The sequence below is a fragment of the Leucoraja erinacea genome, chromosome 17 (genome assembly GCF_028641065.1).
Source record: "Leucoraja erinacea ecotype New England chromosome 17, Leri_hhj_1, whole genome shotgun sequence".
Classification (NCBI taxonomy): Eukaryota; Metazoa; Chordata; class Chondrichthyes; order Rajiformes; family Rajidae; genus Leucoraja; species Leucoraja erinaceus.
In genome coordinates, this window is record NC_073393.1 from 14387950 (window position 1) to 14410837 (window position 22888).

General features: G+C 43.4%; 1 protein-coding gene across 1 annotated transcript in view; it reads left to right on the forward strand.

Moving 5' to 3' along the window:
* The window catches only part of prmt7 (protein arginine methyltransferase 7), a 36113-nt gene that overhangs the window by 2806 nt on the left and 10419 nt on the right, over positions 1 to 22888 (forward strand). Inside the window, exons 2-11 of the mRNA XM_055648614.1 lie at positions 4238 to 4274; positions 4779 to 4928; positions 8586 to 8694; positions 10466 to 10578; positions 10794 to 11038; positions 12880 to 13060; positions 17709 to 17836; positions 18231 to 18366; positions 21266 to 21349; positions 21740 to 21787. Of these exons, the coding sequence (XP_055504589.1) occupies positions 4238 to 4274; positions 4779 to 4928; positions 8586 to 8694; positions 10466 to 10578; positions 10794 to 11038; positions 12880 to 13060; positions 17709 to 17836; positions 18231 to 18366; positions 21266 to 21349; positions 21740 to 21787 (1231 nt within the window). The remainder of the gene's footprint in view (positions 1 to 4237; positions 4275 to 4778; positions 4929 to 8585; positions 8695 to 10465; positions 10579 to 10793; positions 11039 to 12879; positions 13061 to 17708; positions 17837 to 18230; positions 18367 to 21265; positions 21350 to 21739; positions 21788 to 22888) is intronic.

Sequence of the window (22888 nt, forward strand, 5' to 3'; positions counted from 1 at the left end):
ATAAACAGAATGCAGAATATGGCGTTACAGCTTCAGACAAAGTGCAGTAAAAAATAGAAGGCCTGTAACGAGGTAGATTGGCAGATCAGGAATTCATCTCTGGCATTGAGAGGTCCATTCAAGGATCTGATTTGTGGAAGGAGCTATTCTTGAATTTTGTGCTATGTGCCTTCAAACTTTATATCTTTTGACCGATGCAAGACGTTGGAAGAGGGAATGACTGGGTGTGAGACGTCCTTGAATATGTTGGCTGCTTTCCCAAGGCAGTGTAAAGTATAGATTAGTTGATGGTTGGAGTAGAAGGGAGACTGGTTTGTGTAATGGACAACAAAGTGGAATTCTTTGCCACAGAAAGCTGTGGAGACCAACTCCCTGGATATTTTTAAGGCAGAGATAGATAGATTCTTGATTAGTACGGGTGTCAGGGTTTATGGGGAGAAGGCAGCAGATTGGGGTTAGGAGGGAGAGATAGATGATCAGCCATGATTGAATGACGGAGTAGACTTGATGGGTTGAATGTCCTAATTCTGCTCCTATAAATTATGACCTTATTACTGGGCTGCGTTCACAACTCGCTGTAATTTCTTGCAATCTTGGACAGAACAGTTGCCATCTGCATCAGATGAGATGCATTATGATGGAATGTTTTTTATGGTGCAACTGTAGAAATTAGTTAGTCATTGCAGACACACCAAATTTCCTTGGTCTTCTGATGAATTAGAGGCATTAATGCCCTTACTTGACCCAGGCATCAATGCATTGGACCAGAACAAATTGGTGGTGTACTTGCACCTAGGAATTTGAAGCGCTCAACCATCTCCGCTTCAGCATCTTTGATATAAAATGGACCATGTAATCCACCTTATTTCCTGAAGTTAATTGTCTTGACAAGATATTACTAAGCTCTCAATCTCCTCCTTTATATCTCGTCATTGTCTGAGAACTGGCCCACTATGGGGGTGCCATTTGCTAACTTGAAAATAATTTAGACCAGAATTTGGCTGCAGAGTCATGAGTGTGTAGAGATTGTAAAAAGGGAATGATTGCATCCTTGTGGGAAAGATATTCTCTCCAGACTGGGAAAGACTAAAATATGTTTTGTTGAGTGATGATTTTAGTCACAGCATGACTGGAGTTTTAAAGATAGTAAAGAGTGCATGTCAAACAAAGGTGGTGAAGAATGCAAGTGATAAAAACTGCGAATTAGCCTCTCAATTTTTTTTGTAATATGAGCATTCAACTATAAAATAAATGTAGTACTGTCACTTATAGGACATATTCTGATCGTGCACCATCTCACTGATTACAATTGTAAAGAAAGAAGTATTCCACTGCATGCATGGGGAATCTCAGACATTGTAGAGCAATAGACTTGATAGCAAATCAGAAAATGCCTCAAGTACTTAGCAGGCCAGGCAGCACCTTTGGAGAGAAACACAATTAATATTTCAGCATCTCTATAACAGTGGTCCAGATCTTGCTAGCATATACCACCTGCAGCTACCCTATGATTGTACCTTGTCCAGGTGCTGAAGGTGTATTCTGTTAGACCAAAGACCCTGGATTGCCATTGTTATGACTGATTTCGTAGCAAGATCTCCCAACGATGCAGTAAAATACCTCTGAAGGCTTTGATATCCAGGACATTAAAGACAACAATGTTACAGACACTTAATAATGTCACCATGTCACCTCAACTGCCATGGTTCTAACGGCAAGTGAGCAACTCCCTCCTGGTGCAGATGCAACTTGGGCCAGATGGAAATGCCTCAATCGATTGAGTACTAGTGTTGGCAGAGCCAAGGTGTCTCTAAACAAGTGGGGATATAACTCCAACGATGTCGCCTGCGAATGTGGTATTGAACCACAAACAATGGAACACCTGCGGAAATGCCCCCAACTGGAAAACCAATGCACAGCTGCCAATCTCGCTGCCTACAATGAAAATGCTGAGAAGTGTGTTCAGCTGTGGCTGAACAATATCTAATCTTGTGATGTGGACTCAATAAGAATGAATGAATCTCTTTATTGTCATTGCACATGGTACAACAAAATTTAAAAGTCAATCCCATGGTGCGATTCACAAGAGCAATTTTAAATATATAAGAAAAGGTAAAAATATATACATTAAAAAAAAAAAAAATTACAGATAAATAACAATAGCAGCTGAGGTAGAACCATTCAGTTGAATGTGAGTGCTATTTCTTATTTTGCATTGTTAAGTTCACGTATGGCTATGGGATAGAAGCTGTCTCTGAGTCTGTGCGAGTTTTGAAAGACCTGTACCGTCTGCCAGAGGGCAGCAGGTGGAACAGGTTGTGTCCAGGGTGGGAAGGGTCATTCAGGATGTTGGCTGTCCTGCCAAGGCAGCGAGAGCTGAAGATGTCCTTCAGGGAGGGCAGTGGGCAGCCAGTGATTTTTTGTGCGGTGTTGATGACCCTTTGATGGGCTCTCCTGTCCGCTGCAGAGCAGCTGGCATACCATGTGGTTATACAGTACGCCAGCACACTCGATGGAGCAGCGGTAGAAGGACACCAGCAGCTTCTCCTCCAGGTTGTTTTTCCTGAGGATCCTCAGAAAGTTGAGTCGCTGCTGGGCCTTCTTGACTGCTGTGGTGGTGTTTGTAGTCCAGGAGAGATCCTCTGTAATTTGTGTGCCCAGGAATCTGAAGTCTGAGACCCTTTCCACACAGTCCCCATTGATGAATAGGGGTTTGAGGGCTGCACTGTTCTTACAAAAGTCTATGATAATTTCCTTTCTTTTTGTGGTGTTTAGGATGTGGTTGTTGTCTGCCAGTCTTTGGACTTCCTCCCTGTAGACTGTCTCATCTCCTCCTGAGATGCGTCCAACCACAGTCGTGTCGTCCGCAAACTTGACGATGGTGTTGGTGGAGTGGGCGGGGGCACAATCGTGGGTGTAGAGGGCGTAGAGGAGGGGGCCCTGTGGGGAGCCAGTGCTGAGTGTGATGGGGGTGGAGAGGTGATGGCCCAATCTGACGGTCTGGGGGCGGTTAGACAGAAAGTCCTTGATCCAGAGGCAGATGGGTTGGGAGAGTCCTAAATCCATGAGTTTGGTGACCAGTCTGCTGGGGATGATGGTATTGAAGACGGAGCTAAAGTCAATGAAAAGCATCCTCACATAGCTCCCCTGGTGTTCAAGGTGGGTTAGTGCAGTGTGAAGAGCAGTGGCGATGGCATCCTCAGTGGACCTATTTGCTCTGTAAGAAGACTTAAAGATGACAAATAAATATTAATTCCTTCAAAATAAAATAAAATAAAAGTAGTACATACTGAAACATGATTAAAAACATCAAACCAAAATAATTTAGAAAAGGCATTTCTTCCTTTATCTTATTATACACAGTTCTATTTATGGAAACCTTTATGGACCAAATATGATCCTGTGCCAGGATGCTCAGAAGTCTCAGCAAGATGGAACTCCACTGCTTGGCTCCACATCCAATGAACTGTTACATACATTAGTGAGATATCTTACTTCAGAAAGACAGCGCAGAAATAGGCTCCAGCCCACCTAGTCCACACCGCCCAGCAATCATCCCGTACATTAGCACTATCCTGTACACTAGGGACAATTTAACATTTTTACCAAAGCCAATTTAACCCGTTCATCTTTAGAGTGTGGGAGGGAATCGGAGCACCCGAAAAAACCTGCGTGGTCATGATGAGAATGTACAATCTCCATACAGACAACACCCAGGGTCTATGATCTAAATTGGTCAATAGATTTGGGATTTTGATCGATAGGTTTGGGATTGTTTCAACAATCTTGTTGAAGCATGCAACATGATTGCATGTTTTAAACATGAAACATGCAATCATGTTTGACCGATGCTTGCATAGAAATCCCATACCTGCTTCCATTTATACGGTTACCAGCCAGTTTTGGATAACTCATCCTGCTTTTTCTCTATGAATGCTGTATTTCTAGCATTTTTTTGTTTTAATTTTATATTTCCTGCAGCCACATTATTTTGTTTAAGGATTTAAAAAAATATATTTAGTCAGAAACCCATTAGGTCTGGTCTTCTTCGCAGCTTGGATTCTGCTATTCTAACCGCAAGCTATGTGCTTCATTCAATCAGATTTCAAGTTATAAGGATTCTGTATCTGACATCTGAACATGTCAATTAGTTTAATGCAGCCAAACAAATTAAAACCATTTGTTATATGAATGCTAAACTTATTAGAATTAACATTTTTCTTTATTGCCCTATCAGGTCATCTTATGCAGATATGCTACATGACAAAGACAGGGTAAGTGTGTGACAGAAAATAGGTTTATTATTTTTTTTTAATGTATTTATGTTCAGGCTGTAATTAAGCTGTCTAGCCTTTTCAGACTGTAGAGCTGGGCTGCAAGTTGCACAGAATCCGTGGCATGTTTTCACTCCCAAACTCAAGAATGCAGTGATGACTCATTGCACAAAAAATGGAATCGGTTTTGATTTTGTCCAGGCTACATGCTACTTATTTGTAGCTTAGGTTCTGAAATGCTTGTTTAAAACTACTACTGATTATCAGTACCAAAAATGTTAGTGTGGTCTGATCTTTTCCCATTTTTGGGCAGCTAAAAGTGAATTTTTTTTTTTGCATTGTTTGCTGTCTTTTCTCTTAAAGCAGTGGCCTGTTTCAGAGTAACATGGTTTCTATCTGCTGTTTGTGGAGACCTAAAAATGATTGATTGCAGGACAAAAAAAAAGAGAAACTGCAGTATGAGTGAGCACAGCAGATGCTTAAAACCATGAAACTATTTTGCAGAATGAGAAGTACTACAGTGGAATTCGGGCAGCAGTCCGCAGGGTGAAGGAACGAGGTCAGAGGGCGATTGTCCTGGATATTGGAACTGGGACAGGGCTGTTATCCATGATGGCAGCAAGAGCTGGCGCCGATTTATGTTTTGCAGTTGAGGTGAGATTCGGTAGCCGGTGGATGTGTTACTCACAAGTTATAGGAGTAGAATTAAGCCATTCGGCCCATCGAGTCTATTCCGCCATTCAAACATGGCTGTTCTCTGCCTCCTAATCCCATTTTTCTGCCTCCTCCCCATAACCCATGACAACTGTTCTAATCAAGAATTTTGCTATCTCTGACTTAAAAATATCAACTGACTTGGCCCCCACAGTCCTCTATGGCAATGAGTTTACATACCCTCTGACTAAAGTACCTCCTCACCTCCTTTCTAAAAGAGCACCCTTTAATTCTGAGGCTATGATCTCTGGTCCGAGACTCCCACCAGTGGAAATATCCTTTCCATATCCACTCTATGCCTTTCATTATTCTGTAGGTTTTAATGAGAACCCTCCTCAACCTTCTAAACTCCAGCAAGTAGAGGTCCAGTGCTGTCAAGCGCTTATCATACCCACTCATTCCTGGAATCATTCTTGTAAACCTCCTCTGGACCCTCTCCAGAGCCCTTCCTCAGAAATGGGGTCCAAATTTTCTCATAGTAATCTAAATGCAACCTGATAGAGCCTGGGCATTACATCTCTGTTTTTGTATTCCAGTCCTCTTGATATAAATGCTAGCATTGAATTTGCCTTCCTTACTACCGATTCGATTTGCAAATTAACTTTTTGGGAGTCCTGCACCAGCACTCCCAAGTCCCTTTGCACCTTCTATTTCTGGATTCACTCTCATAGAAACATAGAAACATAGAAATTAGGTGCAGGAGTAGGCCATTCGGCCCTTCGAGCCTGCACCGCCATTCAATATGATCATGGCTGATCATCCAACTCAGTATCCCGTACCTGCCTTCTCTCCATACCCCCTGATCCCCTTAGCCACAAGGGCCACATCTAACTCCCTCTTAAATATAGCCAATGAACTGGCCTCAACTACCCTCTGTGGCAGAGAGTTCCAGAGATTCACCACTCTCTGCGTGAAAAAAGTTCTTCTCATCTCGGTTTTTTTCGGTTCTCTCCCTTTAGAAAATAATATACGCCTTTATTCTTATTACCAAAATGCATGATGCTACACTGAATTTCATCTGCCACTTCTCTGCTCACTCTCCTAACCCGTCCAAGTCCTTTTGCAGAGTCCTTGCTTCCTCTGCACTGCTTATCCCTCCACCTATCTTAACATCATCTGCACACATGGCCACAAAGCCTTCAATCCCCTTATCCAAATCATTAATATACAACATGAAGAGAAGTGGCCCCAGCACCGACCCTTGCGGAACTCCACTAGTCACTGGCAACCAACCTGAACAAGCGCCTTTTATTGCTACTCTCCTCTTTGCCTTCCTGCTATCCATGCTAGTATCTTCCCTTTAATGCCATGGGCTCTCATCATCCCTAGCAGCCTGACATGCGGCACCTTATTGAAGGCGTACTGAAAATCTAGGTAAACAACATCTACAGCCTCCCCTCTGTCCATTCTGCTATTAACTTCCTCAAAGAACTCCAGCAGATTCGTCAGGCAAGATCATCCCTTTACAAAACCGTGCTGACTTTGGCCTATTTTATCATGAACTTTTAAGTACCGCATAACCTCAACCTTTATAATTGACTTAAAAATCTTACCATTCACCAAAGTCAGGCTAACCGGCTTATATTCTCCACTCTTCTGCTTTGCTCTCTTCTTGTACAGCAGGATGATATTTGCATTTTACCAATCTTCAGGAACCACTCCTAACTCTAGTGATTCTTGAAATATCACCTCCATATCCTCGACAATGCCTCCACAATCTCTGAGGCCACATCCTTCGGAACCCTGGGGTGCAGTCCATTCGGTCCAGGTGACTTATCCACCCTCAGACCTTACAGTTTTCCTAACACCTTCTCCTTAGTAATCGCCATTCCACTAACTTCCACCCCCTGACTCTCAAGGATTGCAGATTATGGTCTAGGCTGTGCTCCAGATTTTACTTTTGCTGCACTTGAGTCAACAACATTTTACTTAAATTTCCACCTAAGAAAGTTATATGATTTGAACACCGCATAAACAATAGATTCAAGGATATGCAATGGATTCAAGGATGTGCTCAAGACCTCAGTAAAGAGGAGTAACATCTCCACTGACATCGGGGAAACCTCTGATCCATGACTGCACAATGGAGAAGGAGCATTTGAAACGTCACGCAGAACCCCAAGGCCATGTATTGGATGCTGACCGAAAACCTACACTGTGGCATACTCCTTCACAACTTGCCCACTATCCGTGGCAGACTCATTAGCTACTTCAGAAGCCACAAAAATGGAAAAGAAGCAAATCATTCTTGATCCCAATGGTGATCTTGAGAGAAGGGACATGCAAAGGTGATTGTGGCTCAAACTTGTGATGATAGATCTTTTTAGTATTGACTTGACTTTCATGGCAAAATTAACCGAACGTGGAAATGATCTGTTAGTTGTATGTTCTGAAGATATTAATTTGATGGGTTACCTTTAGAAATCTCTTTCGATCTCAAACGCAACTTAAAGAAGTAACTTCTTAGTACCGTGTAAGGAAGGCGGCGCGTAGTACCGTAGTAAGTACCGTAGTAAGGAAGGCGGCGCGGCTCTGGCCAGCAGCGGCCTCTGCAGCCTGTCCGCGTTTTTATTATTTTTTGTCTGTGTTTTTATGTAGTTTTTGTTATTTTATGTTGGGGGGTGTGTGTGTGGGGGGGGGTGGGGGGGGGGGGGGAAAACTTTTGAATCTCTCCCTGCACTGGAGACCCGACCTTTTCTCGTCGGGTCTCAGGTGTCGTTGAGGCCGCAACGAGGAGCGGCCTCCAACGGGAAGAAGCCGGGGACTCTGGTGCCGACTCACCGTTGCCGTCGCGGAGCTGGCCGAGACCGGAGCGGGTGGAGCGGTGGAGGAGCGCTGCTGCGCTGCTGCTGCTGCTGCTGCTGCTGCTGCTGCCGATGCTGCTGCTGAGTCGGAGGCTGCTACTGCGGGTCTGCGGACGGCGGCACCGGGAGCCCGCGGATCCCTGGAGGGAGACCGCTTTTCGGGGCTCCTGCAACGGCGAATTCTCCCGCCCGTGTTGCGGGGTCGAAGAGCTCCTGGAGCGGGGCCTGACATCACTGCCCCGCGCGGCTGGAATGGCCGCGGGACTTTGCGAGCGCACACCGGGGGCTCCAACACCAAGACCCGGTGTGCGACCTCGCACCACCCGGCGTGGCTTCAATGGCCGCGGGACAATCGCCATCGCCAGCCGGGGGCTTTGACTTTGACTCTGACATCGGGGGGGGGGAGAGTGCAGTGGAGAGATAAGTTTTTTTGGCCTTCCATCACAGCTATGTGATGGATGTTTATGTAAAATGTAATTATGTTGTGTCTGGGGTCTATTTGTGTGTAAAGTATGGCTGCAGAAACGGCATTTCGTTTGGACCTCCAGGGGTCCAAATGACAATTAAATTGACTCTCTTGACTCTTGACTTGTCTCTTGAATATTGGAACGTAGGTTATGATTATATTCTGATGCTCAATATTTCACAAGATCTGTGGCCTTGCTCACAGTACTGGCAGGAAGTAGCTTTCTAATCATTGGGGCAGGCATCTATAATGAGACACAGTATAAAGGAAATGGGATATAGAATATAACATGGGTCTTACTATGGTCATTCTGTTATCATTACCCAGGTTTTTAAGCCAATGGCTGATGTTGCTGTAAAGATTGTGGATAGAAATGGATACAGTGGAAAAATTAAAGTCATCAACAAACATTCAACTGAGGTAACAGTGGGGCCAGGTAAGACACTTGAGGTGGTCGGTATTAAAGAGAACGTTGATAGGAAATATTATGGTGGTGTGTTACCTGTTGAGTCGTAGCATAGAATCAGTTAATTGTATTACTGGGTTAGCAATGTATAAAGCTATTTGATTAGAATGATTTGTGATCACCACGTTGGTAATCAAAATAGTCACTTTTAAGCTATATCTTAAATATCTAATTTGATTTGACTTCCATGACACACATAACTGATCACCTGTCATATGGCAAGCAATATTACAATAGACAATAGGTGCAATAGTAGGCCATTCGGCCCTTCGAGCCAGCACCACCATTCAATGTGATCATGGCTGATCATTCCCAATCAGTACCCCGTTCCTGCCTTCTCCCCATATCCCCTGACACCGCTATTTTTAAGAGCCCTATCTAGCTCTCTCTTGAAAGCATCCAGAGAACCTGCCTCCACTGCCCTCTGAGCCAGAGAATTGCACAGACTCACTACTCTCTGAGAAAAAGTGTTTCCTCGGCTCCGTTCTAAATGGCTTACTCCTTATTCTTAAACTGTGGCCCCTGATTATGGACTACCCCAATCAGTTAATTGTATTACTGGGTTAGCAATGTATAATGTTGTTTGATTAGAATGAGTTGTGATCACCACGGTGGTAATATCTTAAATATCTAATTTGATTTGACTTCCATGACACACATAACAGTTCACCATGTCACATGGCAAGCAATATTACAAGGACAAAGATGCTGCTTGCTAAAGAGACACCAAGCACTTGATTCTCAATGACCGTAACTGACTCTTTGACCTGCTGTAGCAATAAGACCTTTTCCAGGAGGCAGCGTTTACACGATGTAATTGTTCAATTTGTCACGTTCCCTATTAAAGTGAAGGAGGAGAGTTCAAACATATATAGTGTATAGAATCATGAGGGGGATTGATGGTGTTAATGCACAGAGTCTTCTACATAGGGTAGGGAAATCAAGAACCAGGGAACATAAGTTTAAGGTGAGAGGAGAAAGATTTAATAGGAACCTGAGGGGGCAACTTTTTCACTCAGCGGGTGGTGGGTTTAGGGAATGAGTTGCCAGAGGAGGTAGTAAAGGCAGGAACAATAACAACATTTAAAAGACACTTGGACTTGCACATGGATAGTCAAGGTTTAGAGGGATATGAGCCAAAGGCAGGTAAATGGGACTGAAATTGGACATTTTGTTCGGCATGGATGAATTGGACTGAAGGGTCTGTTTCCTTGGCTCAAACAGAGTTAACATTACATGTTAATGACCTTTGTGAGTTGGGCCTGTTATACTGTTCTAACAACGCTTCGCATAAGCTTGCATCATCAGACTCACCAGTTGGTTAATAATAGTATGATCAAAGATGAGATGACCGGTGTAGAAGGAATGTGACAGTACTCTTGGCAAAGAGGTCTCTGAGAGGAAAGCAGTCAGTATTGGGACTGCCAAGGATGGAGACATCCCTGATGTAGTAATTATACTGCAACATGCTAACACAACTGGTTTGAGAAATAGGTTTAAAGGTTCATCTAAAAGTTATTGCTGATCAAAGGGATACTAATGAGGAACAGATGCAATCTTTCAATAGCTTTATTTCTTTTAGAAGCACTTGAACAGCCATGCTGCTATTATATTTGATGTCCCCATTTTCAGAATGAATTCATGCTGTGTCATTACGTTGACTGTTAATGGATGGTGGTTAATGGATTCCTCATTGAACAATGCTGATTGCACCTTCCTCACAATGATTTCCACTCTGCAGATGGTGACATGTCATGCCGAGCTAACATCCTGGTCACGGAGCTGTTTGATACGGAGCTTATTGGCGAGGGGGCACTGCCAAGTTACGAGCATGCTCACAAATACCTTGTCCAGGTGGGTTGAGGATATTGGGGCAAAGTGACTCCTGTTGTGGGACTTTATGATTCCCCAGTGTGTGGTTCAGGTACTTGACTCATAGCAGCATAGTATTTATTTCTTCTTTATTTAATAATTTCTGCAAACCTAGAACAATCAAATCAAGCAAAGCAGGTTATGTTTTACAACCTAGTTCGATTATTTATTTTTATCTACCTTCTTCATGGCCACAGGATGAATGTGAAGCTGTTCCACACAGAGCCACCGTTTATGCACAGCTGGTGGAATCAGAGCGGATGTGGGCCTGGAACAAATTGCTGCCAATTCACATCGGAATGGAGGACAGAAATGATAAGGTTATTTTACCAACAAAGGACATGGACATGTGTGCAGGGTGCCCATGCGTCTATGACATTCAGCTCAATCAAGTGAACCAAAACCACTTCACCACCCTTACAGAGGTTACAGAGATCTTCAGGTATGATCAGTGGTTTCCTGCTGGAAAATGAATACTTATGAGAAGGGATAAAGGAATTCAAAGTTTCCATCAAATGTCATTGCCTATTTGTGGAATTATTTGTATAGCTAAAGGTAGGACTGTTTATTTAATTTTTTTGCTGAGTATGGGAGTTGCTGACGTTCCAAATAACCCTGAGGAGGTGCTGCTGGATGACTCTTGAGAAAGTAGAGTCCTTGTGGGGAAGCTGTTGTTAGATAATGAGTAGACATGAGAAACTGCAGATGCTGGTTAACAAAATATCCATAAAGTGGTGGAGTAGCTCAGCGAGTCAAGCAACATCTGTGAAGAACATGGATGGTGATGTTTTGAGATGGAGCCTGGATTCCATAATGCAATCCAGGACTTTGACTCAATGATGAAATGTTTCTCAGTTAAGGCAGTGTACGATTCAGAAGGAGCTTGGAGAGGTTGATTTTCCTTGTAACTGTTGCCATAGTCCTTTTAAGTGCGAGGGTTTGCTTATTGTGAGGTGCAGTTAAAGCCTTGGTGATTGCTATGCTGCTTTGTGTATTTACACAGTGCAGCCACAGTGTTCCAGTGAATGAGTGAGCGAATGAACTGCTTAAGGTGGACGTTAGTGAAGATTGAGCTGCCATCTTTTTGATGTTATCAAGTTTCTTGGTGCTACACTCATCCAGATAAAGGATTAGTATTTAAACATTCCTGACTTGTATGGTGTAGTTGGTGGAAAGGGTTTATAGAGTCACTATCAATGGAATGCTTGATCTTTGATTTGCTTTTTTAGTCACATTTACAGCTAGTTCAGTTAAGTTTCTGGTTGACGGTGGCCTGCCAGGACATTAAGGTGGGCATTAATGATGGTTTGTTAAATGTCAAGGAAGATAGTTGCATTCTTTCCTGATGGAGATTGTTATTGCTTGACATCTGAATGTTACTTGCCACTTGCTTGCTTAACCCTGGATATGGCCCAGTTGTGCTGGGTGTGGGTTGAACGTAATGATCCGTACAGTTGAGAATGGAGCTGAGTCTGTGCAATTATGAGTGAACATCTCCCTTTCTGGCCTTATGACCGAGGGAAAATTAGTGATAAGCAGCTGAGAATGGACAGTAAGGGCATGGTCTATTAGTTGTGTTGTTCTAATTCACTTGCTACGTAAGGCAGGTCTAGTTTAGAAGGGTTGTCATTCAGTTACTGCCATTAATGGAGTTTACAATAATTCACCCAGGATGCATCTCGTTAACCTCGATGCATAATATGAAATCTTCTTTGGCTGAGAAAGGGCTGTGGTTGGTGATCATTCACAGCTTCCCTTGCTCATGTTTGGCAGGCTGCATGAAATATCCCCACATCTGGATTGAACATTGGGGTTTGCTGATACCATTCCCACATTCATGGCTAGACTTCCCACCGGGAGTGGACATTGCTGAAGTTACTTGTAAATAATAATTTTCCTTCTTTAAAGGGCGTGAGTGAACCTGACAAGTTTATGCAACAGTCGGGTAGTTATGTGATCCCTGTTATGAAATCTTCATATTTAACTTAACTGAATTTGAAATCACCAGCTGCCATGGTGGAATTCAAGCTCTGATCTCCAAATCACTGGTCCAAACTTTGATGCAGTAACATAACTGCAATGCAACCAAATCTCTAAATAGCTTGGAATGCCTTCCAATTTTTCTCATCAGCATAAAGTATTCCGGGTTAAGATGTGCATGTGAATAAATCACTGGTAGTGTTAGGTCATGAGAGCAGTTATCATACATTTTTTTAAAGTGTGATGCTTAAGCTCACAAAACAAAAAGAAGCTTAATTTTCTAACATCTTGCTTTCTCTGCAGTGTGGATTTCAGTAAAGCAGTGAGTAGTTCTCCAGCCCAGCACACTTTGCAGGTCCAAGCAACTGGCAGTGGGCAAGCCCATGTTGTACTGTCCTGGTGGGACATGGAAATGGACCCTGAAGGAACCATCAGATGTACTATGGCACCATACTGGGCACATCCGACTCCAAATAGTATTCAGGTAAGGCAGCATGTTGGTTCTGTGATATGAGCGGCTAATAACCGGAAGTGGTGGAGGCGTAGGAATGGGCTTTAGCAGTTGTAAACTCATAAAGAAATTAGATATACTGCGAAGAATCCAATTCAACATTTCAGAGTAGGCTTTGAGCAGGTCCCACTTTTGAAGTATTGCTCTGCAGTATTTTCTGCACATCTGAGAGGGCACATGTGGGCTCCAGGTTAAAACATTGATTGGTTTATTATTGTCACGTGTATCCAGAAACAGTGAAAAGCTTTGTTTGCATGCTATCCAATCGAATGAAACTATATGCGATTACAATCAAACCATACACAAGGCCAATGGGCAGTGCAAAGATTAAAATGCAGCATTATGGTGTTACAAGTACAGACACAAAGTCCACATTGAGCTAGGTTGGAAGATTGGAACTACACCCTAGTTTATGGAAGGTCTGTTCAGTAGCTGTTCTTTCTGTGTTTACAAGCTTTTATATCTTCTTCTGGATAGAAGAGGGAATGACTGGAGTGAAAAAGGTCCTTGAATATGTTGGCTGCTTTCTCAGGACAGCATGAAGTGTGGATGGGGGCGAGGGGTGTAGTGAGGCTGGTCTGAGTGGTGAACTGGGCAACAATCACAACTCTGCAATTTCTTGTGGAATTGGACAGATCTGTTGCCAAACCAAGCTGTGATGCATCCCGATGGGTTACATTCTACAGTGCATTTGGAGACGTTGAAAAGTTTTGTTTTTGCAGGCTATCCAATCAAATCAGATAATATGGTGTTTTTGGTTCCTCAGTCATAGTCTACATCATACTTGTACCTAGTCTGTATAATTCTGTTAGGGCATCCATCCTCAGATAAGGAGAACAAAGAGCGAATTAAGCCACACACAAAACTCCCAATGGGGTCTCAATAAGATATGTATAAGTATTGCTGGCATCCTTGCTTCTGTACTTAAATATTCTTGCATTGAAGGCCAACATGCCATTTATCTTTGTAATTGTTTGCTGCACGTGATTACTTGTTTTTCTCTGACTGATATACAAGGACGCCAGTTTGTTGCACCTCTTTTGCTATTCTGTCACCACTGAGATAATGTTTAAGAAAGAACTGCAGATGCTGGAAAAATCGAAGGTAGCCAAAAATGCTGGAAAAACTCAGCGGGTGAGGTAGCATCTATGGAGCGACGGAATAGGTGACGTTTCGGGTCGAGACTCTTCTTCCGACTGAAGAAGGGTCTCGACCCGAAACATCATCTATTCCTTCGCTCCATAGATGCTGCCTCACTCGCTGAGTATCTCCAACATTTTTGTCTATCATTGAGATAATAATCTGACTTAGAATCAATGTGGCTAACCTCTCATTTATCCACATTAAAATGCATTTTCCTATTCACCTATCTTGTCAAAATTACATGGGAGATTCTTTGCACCCTTGTCAACACTCAAACGTCTCCCCCCCCCACCCCCCCTGCTTTTAGTGTACCGTGAGTGGCAGGGGCCCAAGCATGTGATCCATACGCGCTGCCAGTAATTTCCTGCCACCCGGAAAAAGACTTATCTATACCTTTCCTCCCAATTTTTAAATTCATGCTTGTATGTAGCTTTCAATCTATGTACCGTATTTCCCGCCAATGAAGACGCACCCCCATTTTGAGTTGCTACATTTTTTTAAAAGGCTGGAGGGACAGGATCAAGGGTTAGGTTTAGTCCAGGGGTCAGCAACATTTTTTGCATAGGGGCCAGGACCCATGTTTATGAGCGGATGGCGGGCCACATCTATCGCCATAGTTAATAAATGGAGGTAACAATACGTACTAATTAAATTAGTAATTAGTAATAATACATACTAATAATACATAATTTTCAAGTGTTTTTCAATTAGTTTTCTGCAGTTTCCAGATTGCCTGCGTGCCCCGCGACTGGCTGCAGTTCCCAGATCCCAGGACAAGCTGTAGTGCCCAGGTCGCCTGCCCCGGGACTGGCTAGTGTCCAGGTCACCTACCCTGGGACTGGCTAGTGTCCAGGTCGCCTATCCCCGGGACTGGCTAGTGTCCAGGTCGCCTGCGAGCCCTGGGACTAGCTGCAGTTCCCAAGTCCCCTGCGAGCCCCAGGTCTTGTTGCAGTTCCGCAGTCCGGTCCCGGCGGCCGTTCGCAGCCACCCGAGCTACTGAGTGAGTTGTTGGCATGATCCCCGACCCCCTCCTTCACAACGCTCCTGTGCTCCCCGCAACTTTACCCCTGGCGGCCCAGCTGACCCGGGCCAGACTCCCCACACGCTGTGGAAGGAACTCTTTCTCCCCCCCCCCCAGCGGTGTTGTCCTTTTACAGCCGCTGTACTGAGGGATAGCCAAGTCTATCTTTCATGGCAAACAATCTAACCTTCCGCCTCCAAGATGCAGGTAAATTTTTGGCCCTTAGTTTAGGGTGAAAAATAGTGTCCTCATACCGGGAAATACGGTAGTTTAATTTTGCACACTATGCCCTTATGTTGGACTGTTAACAAAAACGTCGTCCAAGTGCAAGACGTCAACGTGCTCTCCCATATCTATTCTAAGTCCATTCTCACCAAATTCTAGTAGATTTTTAAGCATTATTTCCTTTTCATAAACCCAGCCGACTTTATCCAAACCCATTAATACTTTCCAAATGTGTTTGTATTTGCATCTTTTGTAATGGATTCCATCAATTGTTTTATAGCTGACATTGAGTGCACTGGTCTGCAACTCCTTGTTTATTATTACCCTCTCCTTTTTTTAAAATAATGGAGTTACTTATGCCACCTACCAACTGGTAAGAACTTCTCCAGAGCCTGTCATTTTTTAGAAGATTACAACAATTCAATCACTATTTCTAGAGCCAGTTCCTTTGGTAATCCAGTTCCCACTTCAGAATCCGCAAAATTGTAGTGGATTCAGTCCTTGCGGCTTGAACCCACAACTTTGTAACCCCAGAGAGCATTATTAGGTTTAAATATAGATATACCTTGGGCAAAATATCTTTTAGAACTACCTAGGCTTGCATATGACTGGTGGCTGTTTGGCTGAAGTATTGATAAGAACACAAGAAGTAGAAGCAAGAGTTGGCTGTTTAACCCCCTACACCTGATTCACCACTAAGAAAGAACATAATAGCATAGCTGATTTGTTACTTTAATGCCACTTTTATTGCACTGAATCCATATACCTTGATTCCCTTGAGGCCCACAGATCTATCAATCTTCGACTTAAATAAACTTGAGTGGTAGAATCACTACAGATCTCTTGGGTAAAGAATTTTAAAGATTCATTACTCTGGGTGAAGACATTTCTTCTTGTTTCTCTCATAAATGACTGAACCCTTATTTTAAGATTGTGACCCCTGGCTCCAGGTACCGGACTCAGGGGAGACCCTATGAATCCCAGAGATAAATCTCTCAAGTGAGAGCATAATCTCTCCACATAGGATGGTCCCTCCCATCCTGGGGATTAACCTGCTGAATCTTTATTGCACTTCCTATGTTACAAGTATTTTCTTCCCAAGGCAACAAGACCATGGACCTGTGCCCTGTATTGCAGGTTTCACAAGGCACAATGTTATTTCAGTATGACTCCCTTGAAAATTAACAATAATTTGCCTTCCTAACCCTGCATGTTAACTTTCAGTGATTTGCCTCTCCGAACACAAACTCATTTTGCCTCTTCGCCATATGAAGAATATTCTGCATTTTTATATATGTTTTCTATCAAAGTGGATGACTTCCCATTTTTTACAAATTATATTTAATTTGCCATGTGACCCCTTGAGCCCGATCAGCATACCACTGGCAATTTGCACTGCCATTTGGTTTCTTGCAGATCTGCATATTTGAATGTATTATGCTGGGTCCCCTCAACTTTGCTTTCTGTTGGTTGTTAAATCTTAATTCTCTATCAATATACTACCAGCTGTAATGGTGAGAGTCTATCTCTGAATTTGTGAAGTAGTTTAGCAATAGAAATCGTAAGAAGAGAGGAAAAATCACCAACTGGTCAAACTGTTTAAGAAGGAACTGCAGATGCTGGAAAAATCGAAAGTAGATAAAAAATGCTGGAGAAACTCTGTGGGTGAGGCAGTATCTATGGAGTGAAGGAATAGGTGACGTTTCGGGTCAAGACCCTTCTTCAGACTGATGTGGGGGGTGGTGAGGGTGGGAAAAAGAAAGGAAGAGGCAGAGACAGTAGGTTGTGGGAGACCTGGGAAGGGGAGGGGAAAGAGAGAGAAAGCAAGGACTACCTGAAATTGGAGGTCAATGGTCATAACGTTGGGGTGTAAACTATCCAAGCGAAATATGAGGTGCGGCTCGTTCAATTTACGATGGTCAAACTGTTCTTTTCAGACAACAGCAGGGGAAATGGAGGTGTTAAGCCACTTCTGACATGAAAGGGCAAAAGTATAACTCACTGTAAAGTGACTCATGAAAACTTAAAATACATTCTCATTACTTTTAGGTTGCGAATTATTTTTTGTTGATATTGTTGCTTTTATATTTTTCACTTTTGGCAACCGGAGAGTTCAGTCAAGCAATGCTATCTCTTTTGAGAGCTCTTCATCATCTCTAGCTTACCTATTTTATGTTTGACATGACTGCACCTTGTATCTGAGTCTGAAATTGAGTTATTCTTGTTTATCAGTGGCGAGATCATTGGATGCAGTGTGTGTACTTCCTACCCCAGGAGATACCCGTTCAAGAAGGGGAATGTCTGCGTATTTCAGCCATGCACGATGATTACTCTTTGTGGTATAAACTGCAGCGTCGCAGGTATGTAATATAGAATCATTATTTATAGTGCTGGACAGGCGAATACTCAGTGCAGATTGTAATCCTTGCAGATTGTACTTTTCCCCATACACACTTGCTCGTTAATGTAGTTAAAATATATCATATGTTGATGCCATTATTCAGCCTATAGTACATATCCTGTGTGTACAAATTGTACAGTGTGTACATAAGCTCCATACTATGTATTGACAACATAATCTTGTGCCTTACATTGTACAGTCCATGATTCCTCATCTAGATTTACTTGCGATATTATCTGGCCTATATATTTGCCTTTCATCTGGAAGTGTTCCAAGACTGACAACATTCAGGACTGAAGAAATAAGAAGTAATATGGCTCTAGTTTATCTGACTCTAACATTGTGCTCCACAGCGTTGAGCGTGAAGCTGAAGTGCTGAGCGAACGGCCACTGTGCTCCTGTCAGGCCCATCTCATGTGTAATAGGCAGCGATTTGGAGAGCTAAATGACCAACAAAGGAACAACACCTACATCAAGGCCCTGAAAACAGTGAGCACTTTGGAATATTTTGTTAGTCACAACTCATGTTGGAATCTGTGCACAGGAAATTGAACTAAAAAAACGACACTAGAAGTCTGAATTATAAACACGTAATACTGGGAACACTCAGAAGGTCAGGCAGCATCTGTGAAGAGAGAAGCGGAATTAATGTTTCAAATCAGAGACCCTTTGTTAGAATGGAGACACAAGAGAATGTAGATACTGGAATCTGAACAATTTGGGATCTTGACCGCTAAATGTGAACTGTTTGTATCCATCCACAGATGCCGTCTGAACCGCTGTGTTCCTCGCACAGCTTGGTCTTTTGCCCTTTGTTCATAAGGTAGTTTGAGAGAGGGAATAATTCATTATATGAACAAGCTAAAATTAAAACAAGGAAAGTAAAGGCAGGAACTTAGGAACATTTATCCTAAAAAAGACAAAGTGCTGGAGTAACACAGGGAGTCAACCAGAGTATCTGGAGACCATGGATACGTAACATTTTGGGTTGGGCCCCTTCTTGTAGGTTTGGGGGGTGGGTGTGGAGAGAGTGGGAAGAAAGGAGGGGCAGGACAAAGCCTGGCAGGTAATAGGCTGACATGGATGAGGAGGGTTATTTGATAACCAGGTGGTTGGACAAAGGCCAGAGATGAAAAGACTGAAGGTGTGAGACAAGATTGAAGAGTTGTGAATTGTGAAGCTGGAGAAAGGAAGTCGGTTGAGAGGGAGGGGAGAAATAGGTATTTGACTGGATTAACCATCGTAGCCTTCAACGGTTCATCCAGTCTTTCTGCAGAGATGACAAATGCAGCAAGGGCAGCAATATAGATTCCACCACAATCAAAGATTAGGTGCACATGGAGTAAATGCAGGAGAACGTTCTATGGCTCCCACGGAGCTGCTGCCTTCTTCAGTAAAATTGTGGCTGATCCAGTCTGAAACTTTCCCAACCAATTCCTTTAATTTCCTTGCTGTCCAAAGATAATCAAGCTCTGTCATTAACATATGTCATCCACCGTCCTTTTTATGTAGAGAATTCCAAAGAGTTACTATTCTGATCTCATTTCTAATAGCTAACCTTTTATCCAACACCTGAGTTCCAGAATCACCAGCTGGGAGAGAAAATCTGTCAACATGCCCTTCGTCAATCTCTCTCAAATGTTGTAAATCTCAATGTCATCACTTCCCATTCTTCTTAATTCCAGGCAATGCTTATGTTATGTCTTCAGTGCCCCATTTGTGAAAGGTTCCATGCAACGTGGAGAATACATGTCAAATCAAGAATGTGTACCCAACCATATGGTTTAGATGATGTACCCATTGCTTTATTTACCAGAACCTTGATTGGTGGGATTGATGCAGTGCTGGAGGGTGTGTAATGGAACCCAATTTTTTTTTCAAGTAATCTTAGATGGTAACAACAGTAACTGGGCAAGGAGCAGCTGATTCATCGATGGGGGCGCTACGAGTCGGCTGCCCTGCCAGCAGCGTGTTTGTCATTTCTACTTTTTTTTGTTTTTTTTAATGTGTTCCAAATGTGTGTTTTAAGGTATCTTGGTGTGTCTTGTGTGGGGGGTGGTGCGGGGGTTAAGGGGGGAACCGCTTTTGGTTGCGTCCTCCACGGAGAGGTGACATTTTCCATGTCCCCTCCCTCACGGCCTAACACCATGGATTGGTGCGACCTTTCCCGGTGTCGGGCCCGGAGTTTCAGCAGCAGGCGCAGCAAGGACTTCTCATCGCCGAGCGGGCGAGCCCTTGCCGGGGTCGCCAGAAGGAAGTGCTCCGATCACTGGCCCGCGGCTTATAACATCCTGAAGCCGCAGTCTGCGGAGCTTCTAGCCGCGGGCGCTGCGTTCGTAGCCTGGGATCCCTCGTTAGGGATCGCCTGAGAAGAGATCCGATCGCTGTCCCGCGGCCAATGACATCCTGAAGCAGCGGTCTGCGGAGGTTCTAGCCATGGGCGCGGCATGGACTTACCATCCGGAGTGGGATCCCTCACCGGGGATCCCCGGAGGAGAGCTCCGACCGCCGGCCTGCGGCCTACAACACCCTGAAGCCGCGGTCTCCGGTAGGGAAGCACCGATTCAGGACATGCCGTCCCGACAAGAGGGCCTGTGCATCCGCCCGCAGCGGCGACTGCGGAGGTTTATGGCCCTGACCACGGGGGAACAATGGAGGAGAACTGACTGTGAAGAATGCTGTGGGGAATGTTTGTGTTAAATTTTATTGTGTATTGTGTGTTCTTTTTTGATTGTACCGCTGCTGGCAAGTTAATTTCACTGCACTTTATTGTGTATGTGATGAATAAAAACTGATTGATTGATTGCTTGATTGATTGATTGATCAAATAATAATATTACACCAAAGGAATAACAAGTCTGTACTGCAAATTTCCGTTAGCAATCTAGTTGGCCCCTTTAAGCTTCCCTTTTTCCTAGAACCCTGCAGTTTTTTTGTTCTTCAAATATTATACAATTCCTATTTTAATATAAACCTGAATTACCAAGGGCAAGCTGCAAAACTTTGGAATGAATGGTGGGTTAGCACATCACTGTCGGTGATTAATATATATATACACACACACACGCACACCTACCTGCTGTGCATATTATCATATCTCCAGTATGTTCAGTTTCAATTTTGTTGCCATGCTACAAGATGAATGGCTAGAAGGAAAGCAGCTGAAGTGTTGTTAATATTCCATTCTATCTTAGAAGATGGATGGATTCAATCAGCAAAGCAAACTGATCTTCACAGATCAGGTATAGTCAAAATATTAAGCGTTGTATAAAGAATTGGGCAATGTTATTTCAGAGCTTTGCACCTTAGGATTAACTTGGGGCATAAAGTGTTCTGTGTACATTGTTTGATCATGATGGTTATGGATTTGACTATGTTGTGTCTTCAGATTCTGAAACCAGACGCCGTGTGCATGACTATCGGCGATGGAAGCCTGCTCTCTATCTTCGCTCATTTGCTGGGTGCTGCACAGGTATGGACATCATTGTAGGTCAGGGTTGAAGGTGAGCACTTGGGTATAATTCTCTGTCGCATTTTGTATAGGAGTTGCTTTTCCTACTCTCAACAAGGCTTTTTTTTGCTGCTCAGAACATTGACTTCTCTAACTTCAAATAGCCCTTTATTTCCACTCCATCCCTTCCCCCTTCCCAGTTCTCCCACCCGTCTTACTGTCTCCGACTACACTCTATCTCTGTCCCGCCCACTCCCCTGACATCAGTCTGAAGAAAGGTCTCGACCTGAAATGTCACCCATTCCTTCTCTCCAGAGATGCTGTCTGTCCCGCTGAGTTACTCCATTTTGTGTCTATCTTGGATCAAACTATTTATATGTTCCTTTTTTGACTAACTCTGTGTTTCTGTAGGTTTATAGTCTAGAGATTTCTGCCATGTCAAGACGCGTAATGGGGAAGGTGAGTTGGCACGGATTGAACTGAACTTACTTGAATTTTTATTGTTTGAGAAAAGCAATTTTGTATAGTAGAAAGAATGATATATTGTGCAGCTGGAAGCTTGATGTATTGCTGGCTGCAATAAACAAATGAGCTCCAAGCCCCTTGGTTTAGTGCGGTCAATTGATGGACTTGGCCCCAGGGCTGAGTACAGTCTATTGACAGACTCGGCCACAAGGTGATGTCTTGGCTCCAGTTTACAGGATGTGGTGCCTTCAACTGTTGGACGTAGCTTAGCAGTGTTCCGCAGCGCCTGTTGGACTCGGTCTCAGTTTGATGCGTGTACTCCTGTCTAACAATGTGGTTAAGTGTGCTGATGTACCCCTGCTTCTTGATGTTGGGTGGTCAACCAACATCCCCTCCATTTACCTGCTGATTATTTCAAATGTCATTAGAAACGGGAATAGTCCTCGAGGATTGGTGTACTGCGCATGTTGTTCCATTGTTTAAAAAGGGTTCTAAGAGTAAACCTAGCACTTATAGACCTGTTAGTTTGACTTCAGTGGTGGGCAAATTAATGGAAAAGATACTTAGAGATAATATATATAAGCATCTGGATAAACAGGGTCTGATTAGGAACAGTCAACATGGATTTGTGCCTGGAAGGTCATGTTTGACTAATCTTCTTGAATTTTTTGAAGAGGTTACTAGGGAAATTGACGAGGGTAAAGCAGTGGATGTTGTCTATATGGACTTTAGTAAGGCCTTTGACAAGGTTCCTCATGGAAGGTTGGTTAAGAAGGTTCAACTGTTGGGTATAAATGCAGGAGTAGCAAGATGGATTCAACAGTGGCTGAATGGGAGATGCCAGAGGGTAATGGTGGATGGCTGTTTGTCGGGTTGGAGGCAGGTGACTAGTGGGGTGCCTCGGAGATCTGTGGTGGGTCCTTTGTCGTTTGTCATGTACATCAATGATCTGGATGAAGGTGTGGTAAATTGGATTAGTAAGTATGCAGATGATACCAAGATAGGGGGTGTTGTGGATAATGAAGAGGATTTCCAAAGTCTACAGAGTGATTTAGGCTATTTGGAAGAAAGGGCTGAAAGATGGCAGATGGAGTT